Consider the following 25,275-nt stretch of genomic DNA (forward strand, 5'->3'; position numbering starts at 1 on the left):
CAGTGATGGCAGCAGAAAGATATGACAGCTCTCTGGCATATTTCCAGAATTCCTCTCCAAGTTCTTTCATCTCAAGGTCACTTCACCTTCTGAAGTGAGAGGTAACCAAGATCCTTCCAGAAATCCAGCCACTCCCTTCCTGTTAACAGCTACCTTCTTCTTGCAAATTCCTGTTAGCAGTGAAAACTCAACCTAGCTGTAATCGCTAAAGAATATACTTTGCTATCAATCAAATGTGGAATTTGGACAAAAAGATGCAAATTATTCTTGGGGGAAAAAAGTCAGGCTTAGTAGTCTCAACCAATTTATGAAGACTTTCCACTACTCTTCCCAGCATCTAAACATTTAAGCATTTCAACATTAATGAAGACAATTAAGCTCCAGTGACATAAGTATTTTATTTATTGAGTTATATTAGAGCTTGTTATGCACTGAAGTGCATTACACTTTATAATTCAGTGAACAAGCAAGGTTCGGCCATCAAGTCTCCTTAGATTGAAGGAAATCTACAAGATAAAAAAAAAAAAGTTAAGTTGGTCAAACTTCTTACTCTTTAAATAAACACATTAGTATGTATGAATGCAAAGCAATAGAGGGAAATGTTTATGCAGTTTAGTCTAGAGGAATTCCCCTTGTTATTTCCTGATGGTTTAAGATTCACACACCCTTCATGTGGCAAACAGAAGTGAAACATGGAACAAATCAAGAGCTGGAACAATACTGCACAGCACTTAAGATTCACTATACATGCCGCACTGATAACTGAATCAATCTTGCTAGGCATTAAGGGCCTGAAAGAGAAAGGAATGCAACTTTCAGATAGGAGCCAGAGAGGAAACAAGTGGTGTAGGCAATCTACCAAGGAAGGAAGAAAACCAAATTCAAATTGCTTCTCCACGTATTGGACACAATCCAAGACCAGCTGTACTCCATGACAAGTCAAGCAAGTGGTTAGCCCCAAACTCTTAGCTTGCCCCCATTAGTACATTACTGAACACATCGTAGAGGTTGGATACTCCTCACCAATTGTTATGCTTGCATTGTACATTATCAGTACCACCACACAAAGCCTGTACTGAATAGCTAAAACATTGTAAAATCACATTCAGATACCAAGTTCTCTACACACCAAGCAGGAACAAACTCAGTACTGAGTTCCAAGCTAACACCTTAACTAAAGAGGCGCTCTTCCCTGCCCACTCTTTCCTCAATTTTTGGGGCAAGTACTGAATTACAGAGTATTTAAATAAAGCTAAACCACTGAATTTACTGCCATACATAAGATATACTCCAATAAAACCAGAACAGATGTAGAATATACATGAACACTCTACGTTTTACCATCAAAAAAGCATCAAATTTAACTTCAGCCCAACTTTCATAACTAACATTTAAGCTACTGAGTCAAATAAAATGTCTTCCATCTATTTTGTGTACTTGCCCTTTTCACAGTCTTTTTTTAAACACCGGAAACACTGGCATTGCCTTCTCTCTCTTGTACTTAAGTATTCATGTGCTGCTCTAGCCAGGCATGAAAAAAAAAAAAAAATCTTTCTACTATGAAGGACTGAAAAAAGTTCTTATTTATATAAAATAAGGTGTAAGAAGCACCAACAATTCAAAATGACCTATAAAAAATTTTGTCCTTTGCATTTTCTTTTGAGCTGGTATAACTGAGGAATGGAAAAACTGCTTAGGAAATTTTTAATAATGTTAAAAGGTGCGCACAATCTGCAACTTGATTTCTTTTAGCTGCAAACAGGAGCACAACCCAAATGAGAACAGAGCTCTATCTGCACTGAAAAATCCTGTTCAGGATTGCAATTAAATTTTTAACATGCATCCTTGTTGACAAAATACTCTGATAAAGGCCACCTGGCTAAAGAATGCAATTCCAGTGCCCAAAAAAGTTTAAAAGTGACTATATATTAGCAATAGGACTGAACTAGAGGCAGAAATATCAACATTTTAAAAAAGTAGGTTTATCATTTCATTATTTCTCTGTACTGTATTCAGAAAAATTTTCCTTAAGAAAAAATAAGGGACTGACATCTTTTTTATATCTACTACAAGAGCTGAAGCTATGCTTATTTTATGTAATAGCGCTACGCAGAAACCAGATATTCAAAGATTGTCACACAACAGAACTTATTATTAATATTGTTAAGTACAAATGTTTTATTCCATCTTGCTGCCTTAACTGAACAGGCTGAGAAAATCCAGCTGTCCAGGATAATTAGAGCCACAGATTATCACGCGATGATCACAACATAAAAACATTCCAAAAGAATGAAAAAGCTATCATTCTAGATTAGTTTGAAGTCACTTTAAGAGAAGCAGAGGACTCAATGCAAGAAACATGGATCGAGAAGGGGGGAGGAATTCTCTGTTGAGCTGTCACATCATGAGTTTGTGCAGCTGAGTGAGCATACTTATTAACAATTATGACAAGGCTGAAATCAAGATTTTTTTTCCTGGCATTAGCAAGCAAGGGGGAACAAAGATTGGTAGTCTTAGAACAAAACACAGTATTAAGTGCTCGGAAAATAATACTGTGAACAAGTTCTATTCAGGCTTAATTCAGTAAGGGGAAAAATCTGAACATCTGTTATCACACAAGAGGCCATATGCCATTGTTATTTTAACTACATACACACACACACACACATATATATATATTTTTTTTCCTCATGGCTAGTTATCTCTCCCCTCTTATCAACTTCAGAGGGCAAAAGGGTATGTGGAAGTTGTCTCCGTTTCTTACATTAAAATCCATGCTATGAGAGAGAAACAGCCTTTCCACTTTCTCATTCACCGAACCACCACAAGCATGACAGTAGAAGATTTTGATAGCCACATACTATCCAATTAAAGATGTTACAGCATCAATATAATAAATATCCTAAGTCAGGCAAGTCTTACATGGAGCTTCCACTCCCCTCCATGTGTAGACAGAATTGTTCTGAATGCAGCTGTATGAGGAGGGAAAGGCCTGGCATCATTCAGTGCAGAGGTTTGCTATATCACATAAGTTAAATTGCCCAAAAGGTATTCAGGAGCTTCCCATTCTGACCTTACCCCCTCCCCCCTTCCCCAGTTCCCATATTTCCTAATGTTTCGTATTAGCCCCAGGTCTCTGTTGAGGAGTGCAATTTGTATCCTTTTTCTTCAAAGCCCCTTTCTATTTGACAGGAATGGAAGAGCCTCAAAATAGAGGCACAAGGTTTCACTGAAACAAATTAACTTACTTTTGCTCTAATGTAGAGTAGCTTATTACCTGTTAATGCAGGTTACCATCATTTGGGCTGTGCAGACTCAAACACACCAGCTGCTCTCATGACTTCAAAGTCCTTCATGGGATCATAGTTTTTATAGAACTCTGCATAAGCTCTTTTTCTGGGTTCAGCAACACCAAACTGAAAGTGTAATACACAGAGAATTAAAGCTTCCACAGCTAGACAAGCAGGAAGTTTTTGTCTAGTAATGCCAGGATTTATATCAGTGAATATCAGTCTAAAAAGCCTTTAGCTCAAAAACAGAATTAGTAAAATACTAGTTTGTACCTGTTCAAATTTGGGCTACTTGACTGTTGGTCAGGAAAACAAATGTCTAAAATGAAACCTAAAAATGAAAGCCAGTTACAAGACAGCATGCTACACTTTTAAGATTCAGAAACATTTAGACTATACTGATACTTTAGTGTCCTCTGCCCAGCCTGATAATGGCTTTCATAAAACAAGCAGTTATGGAAAGTCTTGAATATGCCTGTGGGCAGTTGCAGAACTAAAACTCTAGATAAAAGGGTTTCCTAAAATAATTTATTACATTTGAGCTACATTGTAGGTCAACTACAGAAGCATGGTAAAATTTTAGGAGACTGCCAAGCCAATCTTACAGCTCACTGACATCAAAAGACATGGTCCCGACTCCCTGGGCACTCATTCATCTGAAGTACAACAGAGCTAGTCTAACTTGCTCAACTGACAGAAAACTGTTTACTTTTTACTGAGTTAGTTTTTTGACAGTTTGGCAGGTTAAGTTAAATCAGTGGGATGACCAAAAAAAAAAAAAGAGAGAATGAATGAGGGAACCAGAAAGAAACAAACAACTGGGGAGGGAAGCTACTAAACCATTAGATCAGCTTAGCTGTCTTGTGAATTTTCACCCTCAGGGTGGGAAGGAATATGCTCAACTAGCAAAAAAAAAAAAAAAAAAAAAAAAGTATGTTTGTCCAACAATAGTTATGATGTAACATGAGATCTCTGTACTGATATTTGTTTTAAATATGGTCCACCGCCTTAATAATGTATTCATGTAAGGGTGCCAAATAAAGTATAAAATCACAGCATAAAGCTCATTTACTCAGGGCTCCTTGCTGTTGCCAAAAATCAGACTTAAAAGAAAAAAAAAAGTATATTGCAAGTCTGATCACAAACAAGCTTGCCTACATCTTAACAGATGTGTTAAGTGGGAGCTCAGCTTTAGCTGTGCAAGCTTATTGTTTCTGATTGACATTGGTTGGACTTAAGTTAATTTCAGGTTGTTCCTTGCAAAAACATCACTGTCAACTTACTAAACTTCTAGTTATCTTTATCAATAATTTCCTGATTACTTAAAAGCTGCAAACTGTACATGAATGAGTTCAATGGTAAACCAAGACCCAGCTCTTCCATGTAATTCAAACTGTGTTGCTTGCTTTATGCATTATAATTGCCTACAATAAAAATGATATCCAAGAAGCATTTAGTAAATGCACTCAAGGACAACTACCACTCTTATCTTTATCAAAGACTCTTAGGGACCATGAACAACTAATTCCAATCTGTAAGTGTGTTTTTGGTTTTTTTGAAACATAATGCTTCATTTCCACATACTACTTCAAAATAAAGTAAAAAAGGACCGTACTAGCCCTCCCCACATCAAGATCTTCAGAGTGAAGGGCAGATTCTCCCATGTGCTTATGTAGATGATTTCTGAAGTCAAGCTAGACATAAAATAACTCTGACAACTCTCCCTCACAGTATGCTAGATTCTAGAGTCACAGGCTATCTACAGTTAATCAGAGAAGCATCAGTTGTGTGTGAATGATCAAGAGTAATCTAGGATTAGGAGGCTCAAGGTTATGTTGTCATGAGTTGCACAGGCCACACAGCTTATGAGATCAGTTTATTCATACCACTTCTTCAAATGAAAATTAAGATTTATGTTTTGGAAAAATATATTACTAAAACTTTCTGATGAAGAGCTCAACCAAATCTTTAAAAAGCAACATTAATGAATTTTTAGTACTCTAATGAAACCAATTTATAGTTCAACAAGTAAAACTCTTACCTTGTACAAAGCTGCACATCCCACAGATACAAAAAATGCCCCAAAGAGATGAAACTTCATCCGTCTGGCCAGAAGGCGCCTCATTTGTGGCTTAGGCAATAGTGCAGATGACATGGTGATTCTATTTCCTAGAAAACAAAAGAAAAAAAAGGGAAGATAACTTGGAAACAAGGGAACAACAAGCTCTACTTAACCAGTTTTCCGTAACTCTACTCTAGAAAGACTGAGCCCTTGAGAAATGTGTAATCGGCACCTTCACAAAGTAAGCAACAGAACTTCCCTCTATTTGACTTTTCAATGAGAATATTTAATGTACAACATTCAAGAACAATCTGTTCATGACAGAAATCTAAGTAAGGCTTTATATCCTTTACATCCAATAGTTACAGTAGCCAGAGTGGCCTTCCCTGTTCATACTAAATCCATCCTTCCCTGCAGGGTTTACCATGTCAGGCCCAGGGCAGTGGTCCCCTGCCGCAGGGTGCGGCCTCCTGCACTCACAGGGTCACCGAGCAGGGGCAAAGCCGGGATGCGGCCCCGCTGGGCCCAAGGAACTCGGTGCTGCCCCCAGCCGCGCACGCCACTCTCCTCTTGTATTTAAGAAGAGTAACTGCAAACGAGCCGCTCTCCGTCCCCGCCAGGCGCGGGGCCCGCCGCCATTACCTGAGGGAAGGAACCGCAGCGCCTGGACCAAGCTGAGACAAGCCCCACAGTGGTCGCCCCCCGCCCCTCTCACAGAAAGCGCCGCAGCCCCTGGCTGCCCTCCACGAGAGGAGCAGCCGTCGCAGGGCCCGTCCCCGCCATCCTCAGGGACGCGCAGAGGTCACGGCCTGCCGCGCCGGCGGCGGCAGCGCGGCTGAGGGCGGCGCGGCGGTTGGCGGCAGTTGGGGGGGGGGGGGCGCGCGGAGGGGGCGCGGGCGCGAGCTCACCTCCGCGCGAACCGACCACCGTCCTTCCGACCCGCGAGCCGGGCACCCACTGCGGCCCAGCTACCGCGCATGCGCGGGACACGACCTCCTCGCTACGGCGAGCGGCTCGGCTCAAACGCCGCTGTTGCGCGCACTGCGGGCGGCGGGCCCGGCCCTGCGCAGCATCCATGTTGGGGGGATGGAGGGGAGAGGGGGATCCGTTGTCCCGCACCGCTTCTGCCCGGCCCCATCGCTGCTGGGCGATGGTCAGGAGCAGAGGGCACGCCGCCCTTCTGAAGGACACCGTGCTGTGACACGCTGTCCCTGCCCTGGGGCAAAGGCCATGTCTGCCCTTCCCTCACGGCCTCTCTGGGGTCATCGAGCCCCTTGGCGGGGCACCGGCACACTGCGTGTCTTCCCACTGCGAGCTCGGGCCGCGGTTGACTCCAGGCCGGGGCTGAGGCCAGCGCAGGGGCCGGCGGGCGCCCCTCGCAGCGAAGCTGGCTGAGCTGCCCCGAGCCACAGCCCGGGCGGGAGCAGAGAGCCCCTGTGATGGCATGGCCTCGCTTCCCCACTGCTTAACCAGCACGTGGCCACCCTCCAGGCTTCCCACACACGTTAGTGCTACTTCTGCATCTTCAGAGTGCCAGGCAAACCAGAACGGCCAGAAAACCAGAATACATCAAATTGTATTACTTACATGGTTTGCTAAGAATGATTGGTCAAGCCTAGAAACAAACCACAGAACTGCAGAACAGTTGGGGTTGAAACGGATCTCTCTGGAGATCATCTGGTCCAAGCCCCCTGCTCAAGCAGGGTCAACTAGGGCAGGTTGCTCTCAGCCATGTGCAGCTGGGTTTTGAATATCTCCAAGGATGGAGACTCCGCAACCTCTCTGGACAACCTGTGCCAGTGGCTCAACCACCCTCACAGTAAAGAAGTGTTTTCCTATGTTCAGATGGAATTTCCTGTGTTTCAGTTTGTGCCCATTGCCTCTTGTCCTGTCACTGGGCACCACTGAGAAGAGTCTGGTGCCATCCTTTGACAGTCTCCCATCAGGTATCTGTATACATGGAGCAGATCCCCCCCAAGCCTTCTCCAGGTTGAGCAGTCCCAGCTCTTGCAGCCTACTTCATATGAGAGTTACTCCAGTCCCCTAATCATCTTTGTGGTCCTTGCAGCAATTTCTAATCCTTTCTAGGCATACGTTAGCCACTGATCTGTAATCAATTTTTGTACCTTTCTTGGAAATAAGGTACCTATGTGCTTTGGCCATGGTTTCCACATAATCACCACCTAAATACAGCATTGTCACTGTTTTTATTCCTAGACAGTCTCTGTGGGACTTACACTAATTGCTGAAAATTCCTGCCTGGAAAAATTAAAGCCTATCCTGTGCAGCGAGGCATTTATTCAAGCCTAGTATTGCCTTGACAAAGCCAGGGGATCTTGACATCAAAAGACAGGGGAGATAGGCCATTCAAACTGAAGAAAAGTAGCTTTTTGTTTGATAAGATCAAAAAAGAGGAGGATATCAGTAGAAAATTGCAGAGGAATCATACAGTTAAGGCAACAAACTGGGAGAATGGTTTTTGTAACAGCATTTTGAAGAGATATAATTTGGAAAACATTTTTCAAACTGGAGAAAAGTTTGTTACAATAATTGAGACCAAAACAAAGAATGTCTGGCCAACAGGTTTTTCAGTGTGGATGAATACCAAAAGCCAAATGTTAGTGATGTCATACAGAAAGAATGACAAGATTTAAATAAAACCTGAATGAGAGGGCCTAAGGAAGGGCCTGGGCCCAGTATGGTACTGCTGTTACTGAGGGAGGCTGGTGGGGCCTGGGGAGTGGAAAACAGAGAAGAAATAGCAGGGAGAGTTGTCTAGGGGATCTGAAAAGCTCCACTGAATTAATCCTCATGTTACAGTGTCAGAAAAAGAGAGTAAGTTTAATTAGAATAAAATCATAGCAGTTTTCATGGCTACTATCGTTATAAATTGTGTCTGAGCAATTTATCTGTAAACATCAGTCCGCATAAGAAAGAATACTTTGGTGAATGGACCTGGGTCTGCATATACAAAAATCTGATTTCTGTTTTTCACTAACTTGCTTCATGGCTGGCCAAGTCATTAAATATTGTCTGTGCTACCAGTTTCCCCATGTGCCTAGGATACTGTGGGCTCGGCATCTTTATGTTATAGTTGAGATGTTAAATGAAGTGCTAATTGTTATTATTCTTTGACGTCATTCTGTGGAACATACAGCCAACTGCTTATTGTTCTGCATAAAGGGTAGTTTGGGACTGTGCAAATAAGGGATTAGAAAGGATACAGGATACATAGGCGGAAGGAGGAGCAGTGAAAGGAGGGCAGAGATTACCAGCGCCATTAAGTCAGTGCACAGGGTTGCTTCCTTCCAGTCTTGTTTCTGAGCGGGTTTATGAGGCTGACTGCCATTCTGCACCTGAGATGGCCCAGTGCATCCAAATGCATCTGAGCAGAAAAACCTTCTGTGAACACCGGGGCATACAGCACATGGACAGCAGCATTCATTTCCTTCCATGGCCACCCAGTCCCTGAGGTTTCTGGCACCTGTTCCAGCTGTCTTTTGAACATTAATGTTAGGCCTATTTGCTTGAAAGGTGCCACAGTTACTAAACTAGAGTCTACAGTCCTCTTTTTCTCTCCAAAATGTGGTAGCACCAGCAGCAGTTGAAGCTTCTTCATGATGTCCTAGAAATGGATCATCTTTTGAGGAAGAAAGGAAGGCATTAAAGCTAAAACATTTTTTGCTTATGCTCCCATTAAATTTAAAACAAAATTTACCACTGACTTGAGTTAGAGAAAGATAGGGTGCTGAATCCTTGCCTTTTCCACAAAGACTGCCAGCTGCGATACTTAGGATAGTACTTTCTGCGGTGTGGACTGGAGCCCACTGGGAACAGGACTGTGACAATCAAGTGATTTTGCATAGGCCACAAACTCTTTAGATGGGAATGGCTGTCAGATAATCATAATCTGGATCAAATTAGAACCAAAAATCTACTGTAAAAAAAGGTCACATGGGACATCAGCAATCTCCAGAGCCAGCTGCTTTTCTAAACAGTTTAATCTAAAATCTACCTCTCTATCACAAAAAGAAAAAAAAGTAAACAATGCTAGCTGCTAGCTATGTGCCCCATATGAAAACGCATACATTTGTGCTCCTCCTCCCATTTCTGTGCCAAAAATTAACTAATTAAATCCTCTTTTCCCACAGCTGTGTTGACATCAATCAATAGTGCTGTGGAACAAACAAAGATATTATGGCACGAGAAGTTGTTTTACAAAATTGGAATGCCAGCTGTACAAAAAATAAGGGTGAATCAATGATTCCTAAATGGAAAAATACAAAATTAATAGGGAGAAGAAAAATATTTTCAGACTTCCAAAAGGGCATTATAAACCAAGGAGAAAAAAAGCAAAAGTTCAAATCAGAATAAATGGAGTGGACAGGGATTTCACAAGCCTTTGTTGATTTTATGAATGCTTCTGAAGTAAAAAAAAAAAAAAAAAAAATCAGAAAAAACAATTTCTTAAGCTTTGTTCAATTTGTAAAGAGATTCTGATATTTTTATACACGTCAAATAGTAATATAATTACATGAGTGGTCCCTTGTTTGGTACCGTCATATTATTGAAAAAAGAGACTCAGCTATTTCCTAAGTTGGCAAATGTCTTGCTGTTCCTGTGTCCTCTTTCTGGTCCCTGTGGCAGAGCCTAACCTGCACGGCGGGTGCTGTCTGCAGTGTCCCCACCGTTTGGGTCCTCCACTCTTCCGTCGTGCAGAACTGGTGAAGCTCACCATGACTCCCTCCTTGCCCACATACCCTAGTCTCCCTCCAGGGCCACCCAGAGGATTTAGGAATTGTGCTTCTCACTCCTTTCTCTCATCCCACCCTGCAGTCAAGACATGGCTAAGGTGTGAACCCAGGCCCAAGAGCTAGAAAATACACCAGGTCCCACAGCTTAGACCTGAGCCTGCATTCATGTGCTACATTTCTTTTCTTCTTTTTTTCTTATTTTTTCTGAACTGAAGATGGTTCTGTGTTAGTTGTTCTCACTCTGAAATTCTCCAAGTTCACAGGGCCTGTCTGAAGCAAATACATTGCTTATTTTAACAATAGGAAAAAATGGCTTAGATAAACTGGATTTTAAAACAAGTAACACCCTGTCTATGTGTCATTCTTGCCTAAAAGCTTAGCTTAGACAAGTCTAACTTTATCATGTATTGCCAGAAAGGTTCCGCATTATAATCTGATTTCTTAGAAAAACACAAAAACACACACAGCAAGACACCTTCTTCCAATCCCTGTTCCTTGCTCAAATCCCTTTTACTGATGTCAGAATTCTTTTGTCTTTTAAATTTTTAAACATTATGTAGCTTGGCTGCAGTGGGAACAAAGTCATCAAAGTTAATGTTTTTATACTGTACCTTCACTCTGTATTTGCTGAGAGATGCCTTCTTCTGGGTAATTCTTTTCATTCCTCATCCCTGTTTTTCCAGACACCAACCTTCAGAGTTAAACCACCCTCACAAATACTCCAATCTGCAGTTTAACTTGTCAACATATGAAATTGTTACATATAATTCACTACACCCACCACAGCAAATAACAGCCCATCATATGTAGGCCACAAGTATCATTAGCCTGGATTCAGCTCCAGAAAGTAATAGCAACACAATGGCAAAATTCCTCCTTTTGAAAATGAAAGCAAGGATCATCGTAATGCAAGGACAAAAGGCCAAACCTTTCGGGCTCCTGCCACAATTTGGTTCAGGTGCTGTAAGGTGGTCAAGTCTCACACACCGCAAAATTCTCTTGTTCCAAACCTCATCCATCGTACAAAAACTTTAATATGCGGAAGACGATGTCTGTACGGGCTGCCCAGCAATCCGTGTGTGGTAAAACGCACTTGGTGTTTTACCAGTTCCCTCCTGCTTCTTCATGGATGTTTTACGGTAAGTCTAACAGAAGATTCACAGGTAAATTTCAGTGGTCCAAAGCCATCAAACAATGTGTTCTTAATGCCTTAACAGGCTTTAGACCAGACCCTTTGTTAGCTTTTCCTTTTACTAGATCTGACAAGTGATCATCTGACATCCAGGAAAGCAGAAAGTGGCCAGCTGCCGCTGCTCATCGAGCTATCATTTTGTTCAAGGAATTAATTCTGACAAAAAGACTGCAGCCAGAATTATCTGTGGGCATAAAACAGTGGCTGTGAAGTGGGAAAGCCTCCCTCAGATAGCAGCTCGTGCCTACTCTCCACAAGACATAAAATTTGCCCTCCTTTGGGTTAGTTTCAAGGCTGCTCCTTTTAGGCAGCTCTCGGCACAGCGTGCCGGCTGAGTCCTGCGCTCGCGCAGGGCGCTGCACCCCAAGGGGAAGGGGCTTGCTGGGAGCTGCACTGCATTCTGAAAGGGTGACACCCAAAAAACTTGCCGTTGTAGGATTTAAGCTAGAGGCATCTATGTCCTTTATTAGATTTAGCCCTTCAAAGCCCTTCAAAGCCAGAGCTCATTCTGTCCAAAAAGACTGGCCTAGGTCCAGGTTTACATGCCACAGAATTGTTTTGCAGTTGTTTCCAATAGCAAGTTTTTAAACCTTTTTCTCATAGGTTTATAAACCTCTTGTTTTAGTCTGTTTTAATTCATGTTGAGGTGATGACATGACAAGTGTTACAAGATGTTGGCAAATTTTCCTTTCTGGTTCTGAAATGACAGTCTAGGAGGAGGAAGGGGGGGTCTCTTGAGGATTTGTTTTGTGCCTTGTATCATCTTATCGCAGTCATGTCAACTGAATTCTGTCCATTTATGAAAGGCAAGTTCATGAACACAATTAATAACAGAAACAAAATAACAAGTACCCCAAACATGATGTATTTGTTGACCTGTTTATGACCTGATGAACGAATTGTGAGCCTGAAAGCATGTCCGTTGTTTCCAGTTACATCACCTGGTCTAATAAAAGAGATTACCTCTTCTTAAAAAATAGCATTGTTTTTGTTTATTCTCATGTAGGAAGAATCCATCAACTTAAGATTGCTATGTTCTTTAAAGACTCCATAGCTTTTATTTGATATCAGAAGGTATCCTTTATAAAATAGATTTTCTTTATAATCATGACTTCAGCAACATTTGAAATCCCAGCAGTCAGTGTGTTGCTGACTACAAAATCCCCACTGTAGCTAAAATCCATGTCAGGTTGTGGTCCCAGGTTTGAAAGGCTAGGCACAATCAGAAGTGTAAGACTTTCAGAGAACAGTAAAATCTTCTATTAGTGGTTTTTTAACAAACTTCTCATTGGCATAAACTTTAAAAAAATTCTAAAAATGGCCTGTTTTAACTTTACTGTTTTGTTTGATATAATCTAATTAGGAAATAGTAAATCTCAAGTTTCTACTGTATTGAAATATTTGAGCTTCACTACTAACAAAATTGGCAATAGATAATAGCATAAACAACCTTGGTTCAATACATTTTGATTAAATGAGGGTACATTTTCTTAAGACGGATTTGGCCATGTTCAATACGGTGTTACATGTAAATGGGTGGAAAAATTGCAGCGTTTTTCCAAGCAGGAGACACAAGGTTGCTATAATCCATAGCCTCCACCACAGTATTAATTAGCATGGCTCACCAACCAGGGACATAATATTTGTAAATGAAACTCCAGAAGGGCATCAGTAGAGAACAGGATGTCGAAGCCAAATGGAAAACATGAACCAATAAAAAGGCTGAACTAGCTAGAAGTGCAAGCTCAGCCTTTGAAGTTAGTTCAAGTACTGCATGCTTTAATTTTGGTGTAATCTTATGATGGGGGTACAAACAAGAACTCAGAAACAGATTTTGTAACATTTGGCCCAATTGTAGATGAATCAGTTTGTTGATGGTTACCAACAATTGCACAGCCAGAGAAGCTGTGGTCTTTGCTAAATTAGATTGAATAATTGGCTTCAGTGGGAGTTTCGGGTGCAGAACAAATGAAGTGTTACAGCCCTTGACTGTAGTAAGCTTTTCGAGCAGAGGCTAAGCTTTAACATTCAGAACAACCTGAATATGGATTCAAAGAAAATAAGTCCCTCAAGAGTTTATCTACTCACTCCCCTTCCCCAATGTGGGTTTGAAAATATTTAGTCGTTAAATGTGCATATGTTATCTGTTTTTAAAACTGATGATGATAAGGATTTCTAAAGCTCTCTGGGCAACTTATTCCAATGCTTAGCTATTACCTCAAAATACAATCTATGATTAATACTACTACATTATCTTGGCAAGCCCAATTAAGTCTATGTATGTCTGTGTTTTGATTTTCCTTGCTTTGTTTTTAATTTAGTCTCATGTAGAGCTGCAGTGACACAGCAGTGTTGCTTTCCTGGTTTCAGGAAAGAAAAGATCACTGTTTTAGTCCGTTGGATAGTTTTCTCAAGGCTTACTACTGCTGAGCACCTCTGGAGATGTGAATTAAGACAATGAGTTCAATATATTAAGCAAATTTCAGGATAGAGCAGCCAGGAGTTAAGCTGATCTCTGAGTTGGAAGATCATAACCGGAGGATAAACAAATACAATGATATACACCCTCCATTTTCAGATCAAGCATTCAGTTCATTAGCTTGAAAATATTAACTCACGTATCATAGTCCATGGTGAATGGCCCAACACCTGCCATTAATTGAAAAACAGGGAAAGTTAATTTTTTCTTGCATATCCTTTCTAGGTCAAAGAAACCCTCCCTACAAGGGCATTTATTTTCTCTTCCCAGCAGCCTTGAGAGCTCTAGAAAGAGCAATATTCCTCAGCCAAGCAAACATAATGGTTCTATCCTCTGAAATGCAAATGAGTACAAAACCAAACACTTTAATAAAACATGAAGATCTTCATTTTCAAACAGTTATACAGAAAAAAATGTTCGGAAAGTCATATTAGGAAAAGATGACATACATCAAGCTTAAGCCCTATGTCATCATTGACCCTAAAACAGATTACTGAGTAAAGTAATTTTATGCATATATGCACACACATGCAAATCTATGAAGTATAGATTCTATATACAGATCTATATACATACATACACACACAACTGTAAAGGTGTGAATTACTCTAGAGGTGTGACCAGTTTAATGTCCAGTATACCTTTTTGAGGAATGAGTGGTGTTCAAACCCGTTGAGGGTCTGGCTTTACAAAACCAATACTGCTCAGCTAGCTCTCATAGCTGGGATGAAATTCATCTGCTTGCCTATAGGTGAAAAGTACTAAAAAAACGCTAAAAGCTAGTTGATTGCATTTCCTGAGTCACAGGCATCACAGACTATTATAATAAATATTTCCAATGAAATCTCTTTATTGGCTTTGACAGATGGGGAATATTGCATAAGCTATTGTGTGCTTGTGCATTCCTTGAGTGTGATGTTGTGTTTTTTTTCTTGTTTGTCTTGTCATTTGTTTCATTTAACTTTCTCATTAATGGCACAATTGCTTTTCTTTGTTCAAGAGTCCTTTTCTGAGAAGAGAGAATTACTTTCTTTTTAAACTTCTTGCCAGCAAAAGAATTTCAAACGCATATGGTACAGAGGGATTATGTACAAGATTTAGAGGAAGAAGAAATATCTCAAATTAAAAGCACAAATCCACTTACTACGTTTCCACTTTTCCTTTGACATGAAATGAAAAGTTAACATGAAAAGTGAACATAGTTCATCAGCAGTCTGAACAAATACATAATTAACATGTGGAATAAGCAATGCTGTTGTCAACGCTTTCAAATCTGTTACCATGAAAATAAAATATTTTCTTTCAGTAGTAGAGAAATAGAGGAAAATCCAACTAAATGCAGTGTGCACTTGAGATATAAATTTGTTTGACACAGTGATTATTAAAAAATAGATGGAGGATCTCATTTATGCCGAGAATACTCTTAAAGTATTGTGGCAGCTCAGTGGCTCCTGCATATTCCAGTCTGCTCTAGCACTTTGAGAAATTATTACTCAGCAGTGAAGTATCCATTGTGGCCATCGTGTAAATGCTTTATTAAATCAGAAATGATTTATTAAATCACGTATGTCAAATTTGTGAGTTCATTAGCAGGTAGCTGGAAAGTGTTGATTTGGGTGTTTTGTATTAATCCAGTGTGCTGGACTGACAGAACATTGTTTGAAGGCTACATAATAAAGGAAAAATAAAAAAATGTATAGTAATGCCATGTGGCTTTTGATTTGGGGACTACAATTCAGCCTATTAGACGTGGACCTGTTCCAAAAGTGCACATTTGAACAATCTTGCATGAAGGAATTTGAAACTTAGATATGAATTATAACTCTCCCAAATCCTGGGAATGCTCAAATTCAGGCCATTAGGGATAGGTTTGAACTGTGAGTAGAGATCAGATCTAAAATACTGGTTCAAACCTAACTTTCCCTAACATTTTTACAGCAACTATTGAAAGTATTAAAACCAGCAATGCTCCATAAGCTTAAAAGCAAGAGACTGTAATTAACCCCATCTTAACTGTAGTCAGACATGACTCACAATGGCTGACTAAGAACATTTATATAAAAAGACAGAAACAAAAATCATCAGTTATATATTATGGGACAATTTAAAAAGGTCAAATGCAAGCTGGATGACTGCAACTCCGTTGGCCATAAGAAGCTGCACAGTGATCAGTTTGGCCCGGTATTTAACATTAGAAACATAAATAATGTGAGGATTTTGGTTTTTTGCAGGGTGAGGCAGAACTTTGAAGCACTTAGTCTCTTTTCAGTCATTTTTACACACACACAAAGTCTTGCTGAAGTCTATAGTTTTGACTAGAGCAATAGTATTGGGCAGGATTGAAGCTAGCCATTTCACAGGTACACAAATGGTAGAGGATACAAAATGTTCTTGATTTCAAGTCTGTAATACTGTACAAGGCTGAAGGCGCAGAAGCAGCAATGAAGGGACACCCGTCATTTCGTTAAACAGTGTTCTGAACAGCAGGAGACCAAGCAGGGTCCCATATTAATGACAATACCTAGTTCATAGATGCTTTTGTCTGTAGCCTTCATTAATTTGTAGTTCTTCCTTTCTTTGCATTCAAACTCATTTGAAAAGTAAGTCACAGTGATTCTTCTCATGTAGAAGATGCAGAAAGTGCAGCACAGCCCAGCCTGGCCTTGCCACCTAGTAATGCAATAAGAGAACCAATAGCAAAAGTAGGGTCTGCTGAACCTGGCTGCCTGCCGGGTCCACGAAGCACCTCTCTCAGCCACTGATCTCAATATCTGCTGATTAAGCATGAGATTTCCACACCTTCAAAGGGACAAGCCAATCCACAGCTCAAGGACTAAGGCTACTCCCCATTAATAGTCTTCTAAGGAACAGCCACTGCAAAAAAGGTCATGAGGAGTGTGGAGGCAATGGCATGGCAGCTTTTCACGGATGCAAAAGAAAAAGCTTTTTGCTCCTTTTTAAATGGCGTGGTGATCACCACCAGAGAGCTATTGTGAGAATGCATGTTAATAACATAATCCAAGACTACATATTTCAGGAATTGATCTCATAGTCTGGTGTTTTGTGTCATGCAGTAGCAGGCCAGAAGTCAAAGCAAAATATATAAATCTCCTTCCTGAAATGCGTAGTCACATCTCATGTTGATATCACAAATTATTTGAATGAATAACTTCAGAACTGAACCCTTCAAGGTAAGCTGTGTGTGATAGGCAAAGATTACAAAGTGTTTTAATAAACATACCAGGTCTGGTGAGAGAAAAGTGAAATGCACAGTAATAGTATCTAAGTATAAATATTTATGAATCCAAAAGATGGTTTAAAAAAATTCCAGAATAGTTTCAACATGTTGCATTACTTGGGAGTAAAGAGAAAAAGTGTAAGTCTGTATGAATATATTTAGATTCTGTGTTTTGACCACCCGTAAAGCAGATGAATCATGAATCCAGCCAGAAGAGTTTCTAGATTTCTGTTTCTAAAAACAGAACTGTTTTTATTATCTGTAGCAGCAAACTCCACACACAACTGTTGTTCTGCAATAATGCTGTAGTCTTCACAAACACCCAAAGTATACATAGTTAAATAAGGAATGAAGTTTTATTTATCTAAAGGGAGAGGTGCTAGAGGTGCTGAGGGCAACTTTTCTAGTCCTTTAAAACTGCTGAACTCACACAGGTGGTGGAGCAGCAACCCAAGAGAGAATATGTCTGACGGACAAGATAAAAAGGCAATAGCAATGCAAGCTTTCTGAAGTGATATAGAACAATCAAATATATTCAGTCTCTATATCTGTTCAGTTCTCAGACTTTCTGCCGGAACTGGCAGTAGTCATTACTTGATCCCTGTGGACTGGACTAAAACCACTATTTCATTTCAGATGTATCACCAAACAGCAGTCGTGTGCTATCTGCCGCTGCATCAGGTTGAGTCCAGTAACCCAGATATGAAAGAGTCCATGTCTCTGTGCTATCCCTCTATTTTTCTTTAAAACTAACACATAAAATAGGCATAACCATATGACACGTATTTTTCTAGCATTACTAATAGATATGATCCTTCTCAGTTGCATACTGAAGAAATGGCCTATAAATGATTGTATATGTGTATACACACACACACACACACACACACACACACACACACACACACATACATAATGCATATATTTCAGTTAATACAGGGATAGAACTGCAAAATAGATTAGGATTATTGCTGATTTATGGAACTCAGAGTGGATAGACCAGGTTTGCAAAATTCTACTCACTCACTGAAGTACACAAAGTACATGGTGCTTTTTTTTTTTTTTTGCTGTTGTTTTCAAATTTGATAGACAAGTACAGTATTAATCATAGGATCTTGGTAGGAGAGTAGTTAGCGGGGGGCTGGTAAATTTTCATTAATGATTTTGTAAGGCTGGAATACATTCACAAGGAGTTTTATCATCTGTGACAAATATCTGGATAATATTTTTCATTTAATAAGTAATCCAAGTATGACTCAAGTAAAAGCTACTGATGTAAGATAAGTATTGTCTACATGTTATTTAACTTTATTTGAATGCGAAGAAGGCAAGAATACAACAAATCAGAAACTGATTGCCGCACTCCAGCATTTGGTTGCATGCACTGTACTTACCATGGCAGTAGAAGGGGCCTTTCACATGGTTTTTAGACTGACATATATCACTGCATTGGTGGCATTTTACAATTCTTCTTTGCCTTTCACACTAATGAGTGATAGACCAGATGGTACCACATGTGCTCTGCTCTCTACAGGATGCTACATTCCACCCGCCTCAGATGTACTGAGCATTAAAGTTCAGTGCATCTGTGAAATTTGGGAAAACAGATATCACCCAAATGTGAAAAGCAGGGACAGAGATTTTACATTTTACATCCTTCTTGTGGCTTCTACCCAAGAAGACTGTCTCAAGCAATGATGAATTCATTTTCAGTTATATCACATGGACAAACAACTCAGACACTGAAGGAATGGAGATAATATCTAAACTGTGAGGAAATTAGGGGCTGAATCAATGATCTCCCTTGCTCCTTCTGTGAGGATATGTGAGTTGTATCTATAAAAGTGTGTTCCTTCCCTGCCAGCTGCTCTGAAGAAGCTGCCAATGGAAGTCCCATACAATTCTAGGTCCTTGGGCTTAAAGAGTGAAAAAGAAAAAGACTATTAGTTGTCCTTAGCACACTGAAGTAGTCCACATTGAAGAGGAAAGCACTCTCAAATGATCCTTAGCAGGTTGATACCTAAGAGCTCCAAGTGAAGGACCTGGACCTCTGACAATTCTCAGAGGGCTGCATGGCTCTTCCTCCTTATCCAGGAGGTTGGGAGGAGAGAGGAAGATAATCCCATCCCTAGCACTGGGATAAGCCCTAGGGAACTCAGCAAGCTGGAACACACTCATTTGCCTTTCCCTTACATGCGTTGCACACATGTACAGAAGAATGGAGCCAACAACTCAGTGGCTGGGGACTGGTGATTAAAGTGGTCTGAAAAATGTGGAGAGGTCTGTCATCATCTGCTCCCCTACCTAGCAATTAATTCTGCCTTTGCCCCACCTTAACTTCCCAAATAATCCTGTGGCCCTGGTCCCAACATCAAATCTGCACCTTACAACTGCTCTGATTCCCCCAGTTCATACAATCAGTGTGACTTCTCAGCCTCTCTTGAAGTTGTAAAAAGAAGCAAGAAAGAAGGGAGAAGAGCTCTCCAAGAGCTTGGAGCTCCTGCAGCCTTCCTGTTAGTATAGCCTTGGGAGGAATAACATTTTGCAAAAGTTATTAATCAGATCTGTTCCTGGTATATTTTAAGCCTTGCTTGGGGATTGAAACTCAGAAATGAGGCAGAAGGTGTACTTCAAACCAGGAATCAGACTGGATTTAGACCAAACCACAACAAGGTTTGATTTTATGATAGTTCAGAAACCTCATGAGTTATCTTTGATGAATAGAAGTTGCATGAATTGCAGAACTGAGATCCCAGTGTGCCAAGATACACTGCTTCAGAGCTGTCAATTCAATGCGCAGTGTTTTACTTATTCATTAGATCAGGCACTAAAGAACTGGGTTTGATTATAAGACCTTTAGAACCAGGACTGCCTACCTAATTGTTTGCACCATGCATACTTCAGTGGAATCTAACTCTGATTTGAGCCTCAAGGCGTGCCATTAAACAAATAAATAACACAAGAATCAGTATCACAGTCATGTTGATATTAAGCACATTGAAAGATGTTTCTTTTCTACCTTTGACTAATGTCTCATTCTTAATAACATTCCAAGTTGTTATCTTCGCTGGAAACGTAAGTACAAACCTCACCAACACCTTATTTTATCTCTTGGCCACTTTCACTGAGTGTCTCAGCATCCCGTTCCTCAGGGAAATTTTAATCTGCCTGCAAAAGGTAACAGAATATCATTGACTGTGTCATGACTGCTTGAAATAGTCAGAACAGGTCACCTACAAATGCATCAAAAAGTGTTAGAAAACATCTGAGGAACATGGCTTTCTGTGGAACAAAGTGGAGAGGAGCAGTCCCTTCAAGAGCAGCAGTGATCTTTTGCAGAAATCTTGCATCAACAGCAGAGTGGTGAGATGACTGCAGAGAGCAAGGTTGAGGAGAACCACCAGAGGACAGTGGTGCAAGAAGAGCAAACTATTCAAAGGCAGTGTGAACACTTGAGCTAATAGTAAGGGAAGGGTAGGGCAGGCAAATTTCCAGTGGAGTCTGAGAGCAGGCTGTAACTGAAACTAGAGGGAGAGCAGAGCGCACAGCTCCCAAACCTCTCAAGATCACTACTTTCTCATGGCATTAGACAGTACCACAGCCTATTCTCAGGTTTCAGACAGTGGGATGGGTCAGAGACTGCTGGGCTGGACTGCAGCAAGGACTGCAGCTACCTTGGGGAGGTCCCTTTGAGCAAGGGCCAGGTTGGAGGTTTCTCAGCTTACAGGGCAAGATCAAACCCCCCCCTCAAGGACTCCGCATGCTGACATAGCTGCATATGGAGCACAGGGTCATAGAGCAGAAGAGCTACAGTACAAAAAAGGCATAAATGCATGAGATATAGTAACATCTGCAGAGGTGTATAAGGTCCAAGGCAACTGTGTGAGTTTTACCTGCATCTAGGGGAGGTGATGAGAAGGCAGAAAGAGAATATGAGGAAATAAAAGAACAAGAATTGATGCAATTTTCTCCTTCTCCTGGTCACACACAAAATGCTGCCACAGGAAGAGTATTCAGGCACTGGGAACTTTAGGAACAGTAGGGAGGGCAGGATACTAAAATAGCAATGCTAAAGTCCTGAAATAGAAGATGAAGGAGGAGCAGAGAGGAAAGAAGAGCAATAATCCAAGTTCTATTAATTTTTTTAAGTCCATGTAATTTCAGGGTAGACTTAAAATCAAAACAAAACAAAACCTCCAGGGAACTCTCTCATCTAGGAATTCAAGCTTTGAAGCAAATTTTTTTTCCTTTTAATGGAACTCTCTGCTGTCCCACTCCTTTTTCCCATTCTAATGTTTAATCTGCTTCAGCAGAGCTGATCTATTCCTAGTTCTGTGTCAGGCCTTTGCCAGTAACTCCATGGGGTTTGAGCTTCCTCCAGTCACCTCATGCTCTTAGTTAAAGTATTTCAACTGGAAAGACTAGATTACAACATTTCAGAGACTGCCATTTTGCAACAGATTTCCATCTGGCTAAAAGACAACCATGTCTGGAGTAAAAAATAATCTTGTCTTCATGGTGAGGCTGTACAGCTTCAGTTAAATGTTAAATCTGGAATGGTACAATTTACTAATAATGAGCATCAGCATTGACAGCAGGAAAATTAGCTTTAAAGAATCCAAATTTCAAAGCACACTATTGGCAATCTGGTACTCACTTTCTGTTTCTCTGGGAAGATCTGAGTGTTTCTCCAAAATCGTACTACTCCTTGGAGAAAGGATGAATTTTTCAGAGCTGCATGCCTTCAGCAAGGACACAGATGAGGAACCTGCATATAGAAATAAAAACTAAAATGGTGGGAAACCGAACTGTTTAATATCACATGCACTATTTAAGGAACAAATAGGTCATAAACTCCTTGGGGAAGACACTAAGAGGATATTCACAGCTGATACAAGCTTGAGGCAGCTCCTGGTAGATCCCATGAAAGCATACTGACAAACTGGTGAAAGTTTAATTTGTTTGGTTACACATAAGTTGCTAAAGTACTAGAATCCAGGGAGGTGAAATATATGTGACCCAAACAGGTGTGGAATGAAGAAATGGACTTACTCCCCTCTGCAACAGGGCATGTGCAGTATAGCCAGTGCAACTTTCCCTTTTCCTTTTGTAGAAAACTTGTCACTCATCATTCTGGTGCAGAAAGCAACTTCCCTGTTGACAGGGTAAGAGAGGCAGTGGCTTACATATGCCACTCCAAAGGAGAGCAAACAACCAAAGCCCCTATCCTGAGAAAATTTCACCTAAGCTATAACCTTGTCCTCCTAAACTACAAAACTTGGTTAATAACCTGTAAGGAGTGATGATGAATTTTTCTCCAGATCTTCTTGCATTTTAAGGAGTATTCTCTCCTGCTCCAAGGCTTCTATGTACTTGGAATAGGACCAGGAAACCTGCAAGAACCATTAAAAAAATCAGCCTCCAGACCATGTCACTGGTAGTTGATGGTCCATTTTAATAGTGTGACAGAAAGCTTATGTTATATCCCAGTTACTGACTAATCTCAGTTATTGAAAACAGGTGTTCTGTCATGACAATACTGTAATCATGGGACAAATAATACTGTCACAAAAAAGCAAATCTCAAAACACCATTAGATGAAGTTTAAGCTGACAGATCTGACGCTTATATTCTTTTATCATCCATCCCTAATTCTAAGTGACATTCTCTCTCCTTTCTTCTTCAAAGCTTACACACAGTAGACCTTTCCCCTTCCAAAATTTCAGCCTTTTGTGCTGTTGAGGACTTTAATTCATGTTATCTCTCTGCCATATCTCTTCAGTGTGCCTCATCTCAAATCCAAAATATCTCATTAACATCACAGTTCTTTCCACCTAACCTCTCTAGCAGCATGCTGCTACCACTAGAGATGGATCGTCTAGGGATGGCACCCTCTCCTCTTCTAAGGAACAAATGTTGCTCTTTACATTGCAACATCCCCAGTTTCAGGCTCAATGTTCAATGTTTCAGGTTCAAATCACTATGGGAAGTGTACTTTTATTTGGCCTTTTTTTCCTTACAACATGAAAAGCTTGAGGCCAATTTTTCATTTTGTGATGCAATAAGAAGAGTTTGTAGCATCTTCCTGGAGCAGCAAGGGGCCAGGAGAAGAAACTGGTCCAGAAGAGGTTATTGGTCTTTCTGCAGTTATCTGGCCTCTTCTTGAAGATTTAGGCATATGGTATTGATATACTTGCCTGGGAATCACCCAGCTTACTTTTTTCTTGACATAAATATAAGCAAAAATTACAAAGGTCCATTTAAGGGATAAGACTATGAGCTTAACTATGTAATTTGCACTTTGGCTTCAGATTTTGAGTGAATTTCAGACCGCCTATTTCTATATTCTGCCATCGCTAATGTAATGCCACGGAGGAGCTCTATGGAATTGAAGCACTGAGCAGAGTGGGATTTACTCCTGCATCACATGCTACAGCTGTGATTATTTGATTGCACAGATTCCCCATTATATCACAGCAGTGTCTACTCAGCTCTGAATCATCATTTGATATTCCCAAGGTGGCAAGTCTGTTCTTCTTGTTTCTCTAATAAAATGACTATTACCCTCCACTACATGTTTGATGCATCATGAGAGTTGTTCTCAAAGAAGTACTAGACAACTAAGTTACTTTCTGTCTGATTTTATATTCAAATACCTAGATTTACTAAATGAGCTCAGTTTCAAGGTTTGACCTATAAGCACAACAGGACTCAAGCTTAAACCAAATTCTTTCAAGAATTTCCCCAGTCATACAAAATTTCTTATTCCAGATTGAACTTCTTTTCCTGCAACTTATCTTTAAATTAAACCTCCACACTTAAATTAAAGGGCTTGATATTATTAGATATTGATACTTCCTAGAACATAAATCTTCAAAAAAAATTTAAGATATGATAAGGCAGGTAAGCTTCTAAACAGCAAAGTTAATGGTAGAAGAATGAACAGTTATTGAAGAATCATGTAGCAGTAGTATTCTAAGCCAAATCCTACCTTCCCATTCTCCCAAAACCATTTTATCTCTTTTGAATGGTGATATCTGTAGCAATATGTTTATTAGTCACCTGCTGCACGTATCCATATGGAGATGATGCTCGTCTTCCCTCCACACCAAATTTGTCTCCGAAAACACTGCTTGACAGACTGAGAGCTTTTTTCCCCTCTCCTTTACCCTGCCAATAATAGTAAGAACTCATAATTAAATGTAAACAATAACTGCTGAGCTAAAGTAAAAAGTAAAGCCTGAGGAAACAAAATTGTCATTTGAAATGTGAGTGTCATAAGCAGTATCATTTTATACTATGGACATACTTTGGACAGAGCTTTCTAATGCCCAGGTTCATAATTCATCACTTCAGGCATACTAACAAATAGAAGAAGATACTGCTTTTTAAAGCATTTCTTTGCCCTTATCAAGTTTCCTGACCCCTGGGCTCCTGCCAGCTATCTTCATTTCCAATTTCAGACCTGCTCCAAAGGAGTGAGTTGTAGCTAAGGGAGAGGGTGAACCTGCAACAGAACATATTGTAAGGACAGAGAGGCCATTATAAATCCTCTAATCTGGTCTCCTGTATAAATGTGGGACATAGGATTTCCCATGGTTAATTCCAGCTTCAAGTCCAGCAGCTGTGAATGAACTACCATGTATATATTAGAAACTTAGGCAATCTCATTTAAAACATTTACAGTGATGGGCAAGGCATTGTAATCCTTGGTAAATGCTTGAGAGATTAACTATTTGCCTTTTTCATGTTTTTTTAGTGTTTTATTAAGGCTTTGCTTTTGCACATTCTGCCTGATGATCCCAAAACTCTTTATGAACATTGATTAATTAGCCCCACAACATCCCCATGAGACAAGTAACATAACTTGCCTGCTCCATGTTGCAAATGAGACAAAAAAGGAGAGGTCATATGGCTTCCCAAAGTCACTCAGGAAGCCCCTGAAAGATCTGGAAAAGGACCAGAATATCCTAATTCCTTGCTTCCAACAAGCCTTTTCCTTCATCATCCTCCCCACTGTCCTACGGATCCATCATCTGTAATGGAGACTTTGGGGCACAGACCTGCCTAGGCAGCATGGTATTTATCTTCTCTCCAGAAGTAGGCTTATTAACTTCAATGAGACACTCAACTTAGGGAGACTAACGCATAAACAGAAACACTGTATATACTAATATAATATAGTTTATATTTGCTATTTTAAAATGAGAATGGAGAATTAAATAAGTCCTTTAATAACATCTTCTCATAATAAACTAGG

General features: G+C 40.3%; 2 protein-coding genes across 2 annotated transcripts in view; both read right to left on the minus strand.

The window, feature by feature from the left end:
- Nucleotides 1-379: 379 nt before the first annotated feature.
- COX6C (cytochrome c oxidase subunit 6C) lies at nucleotides 380-6,444 on the minus strand. The gene is made up of 4 exons (XM_067292307.1): nucleotides 6,261-6,444; nucleotides 5,332-5,459; nucleotides 3,278-3,416; nucleotides 380-506 (listed from the first exon to the last, which is right to left on the minus strand). The coding sequence occupies exons 1-3, from the start codon at nucleotides 6,427-6,429 to the stop codon at nucleotides 3,297-3,299; spliced, it is 417 nt and encodes a 138-aa protein (XP_067148408.1). The 5' UTR covers nucleotides 6,430-6,444; the 3' UTR covers nucleotides 380-506; nucleotides 3,278-3,296.
- A 13,672-nt stretch (nucleotides 6,445-20,116) lies between these two features.
- RGS22 (regulator of G protein signaling 22) overlaps nucleotides 20,117-25,275 on the minus strand; it is a 59,231-nt gene continuing 54,072 nt past the window's right edge. Inside the window, exons 23-26 of the mRNA XM_067290014.1 lie at nucleotides 24,078-24,185; nucleotides 22,306-22,408; nucleotides 21,673-21,783; nucleotides 20,117-20,183 (exon numbers count right to left, since the gene is read on the minus strand). Coding sequence (XP_067146115.1) covers nucleotides 20,164-20,183; nucleotides 21,673-21,783; nucleotides 22,306-22,408; nucleotides 24,078-24,185 — 342 coding nt within the window. The 3' untranslated portion in view covers nucleotides 20,117-20,163. The remainder of the gene's footprint in view (nucleotides 20,184-21,672; nucleotides 21,784-22,305; nucleotides 22,409-24,077; nucleotides 24,186-25,275) is intronic.

Source organism: Apteryx mantelli, chromosome 2 (assembly GCF_036417845.1).
Source record: "Apteryx mantelli isolate bAptMan1 chromosome 2, bAptMan1.hap1, whole genome shotgun sequence".
Lineage (NCBI taxonomy): Eukaryota > Metazoa > Chordata > Aves > Apterygiformes > Apterygidae > Apteryx > Apteryx mantelli.

Coding starts and splice junctions, on each gene's coding strand:
- COX6C (XM_067292307.1), bottom strand. CDS start 6,429: ATGGATGCTGCGCAGGGCCGGGCCCGCCGCCCGCAGTGCGCGCAACAG. Junction 5,460..6,260: donor GGTGGTCGGTTCGCGCGGAG/GTGAGCTCGCGC, acceptor TTTGTTTTCTAG/GAAATAGAATCACCATGTCA. Junction 3,417..5,331: donor GATGTGCAGCTTTGTACAAG/GTAAGAGTTTTA, acceptor TTACACTTTCAG/TTTGGTGTTGCTGAACCCAG.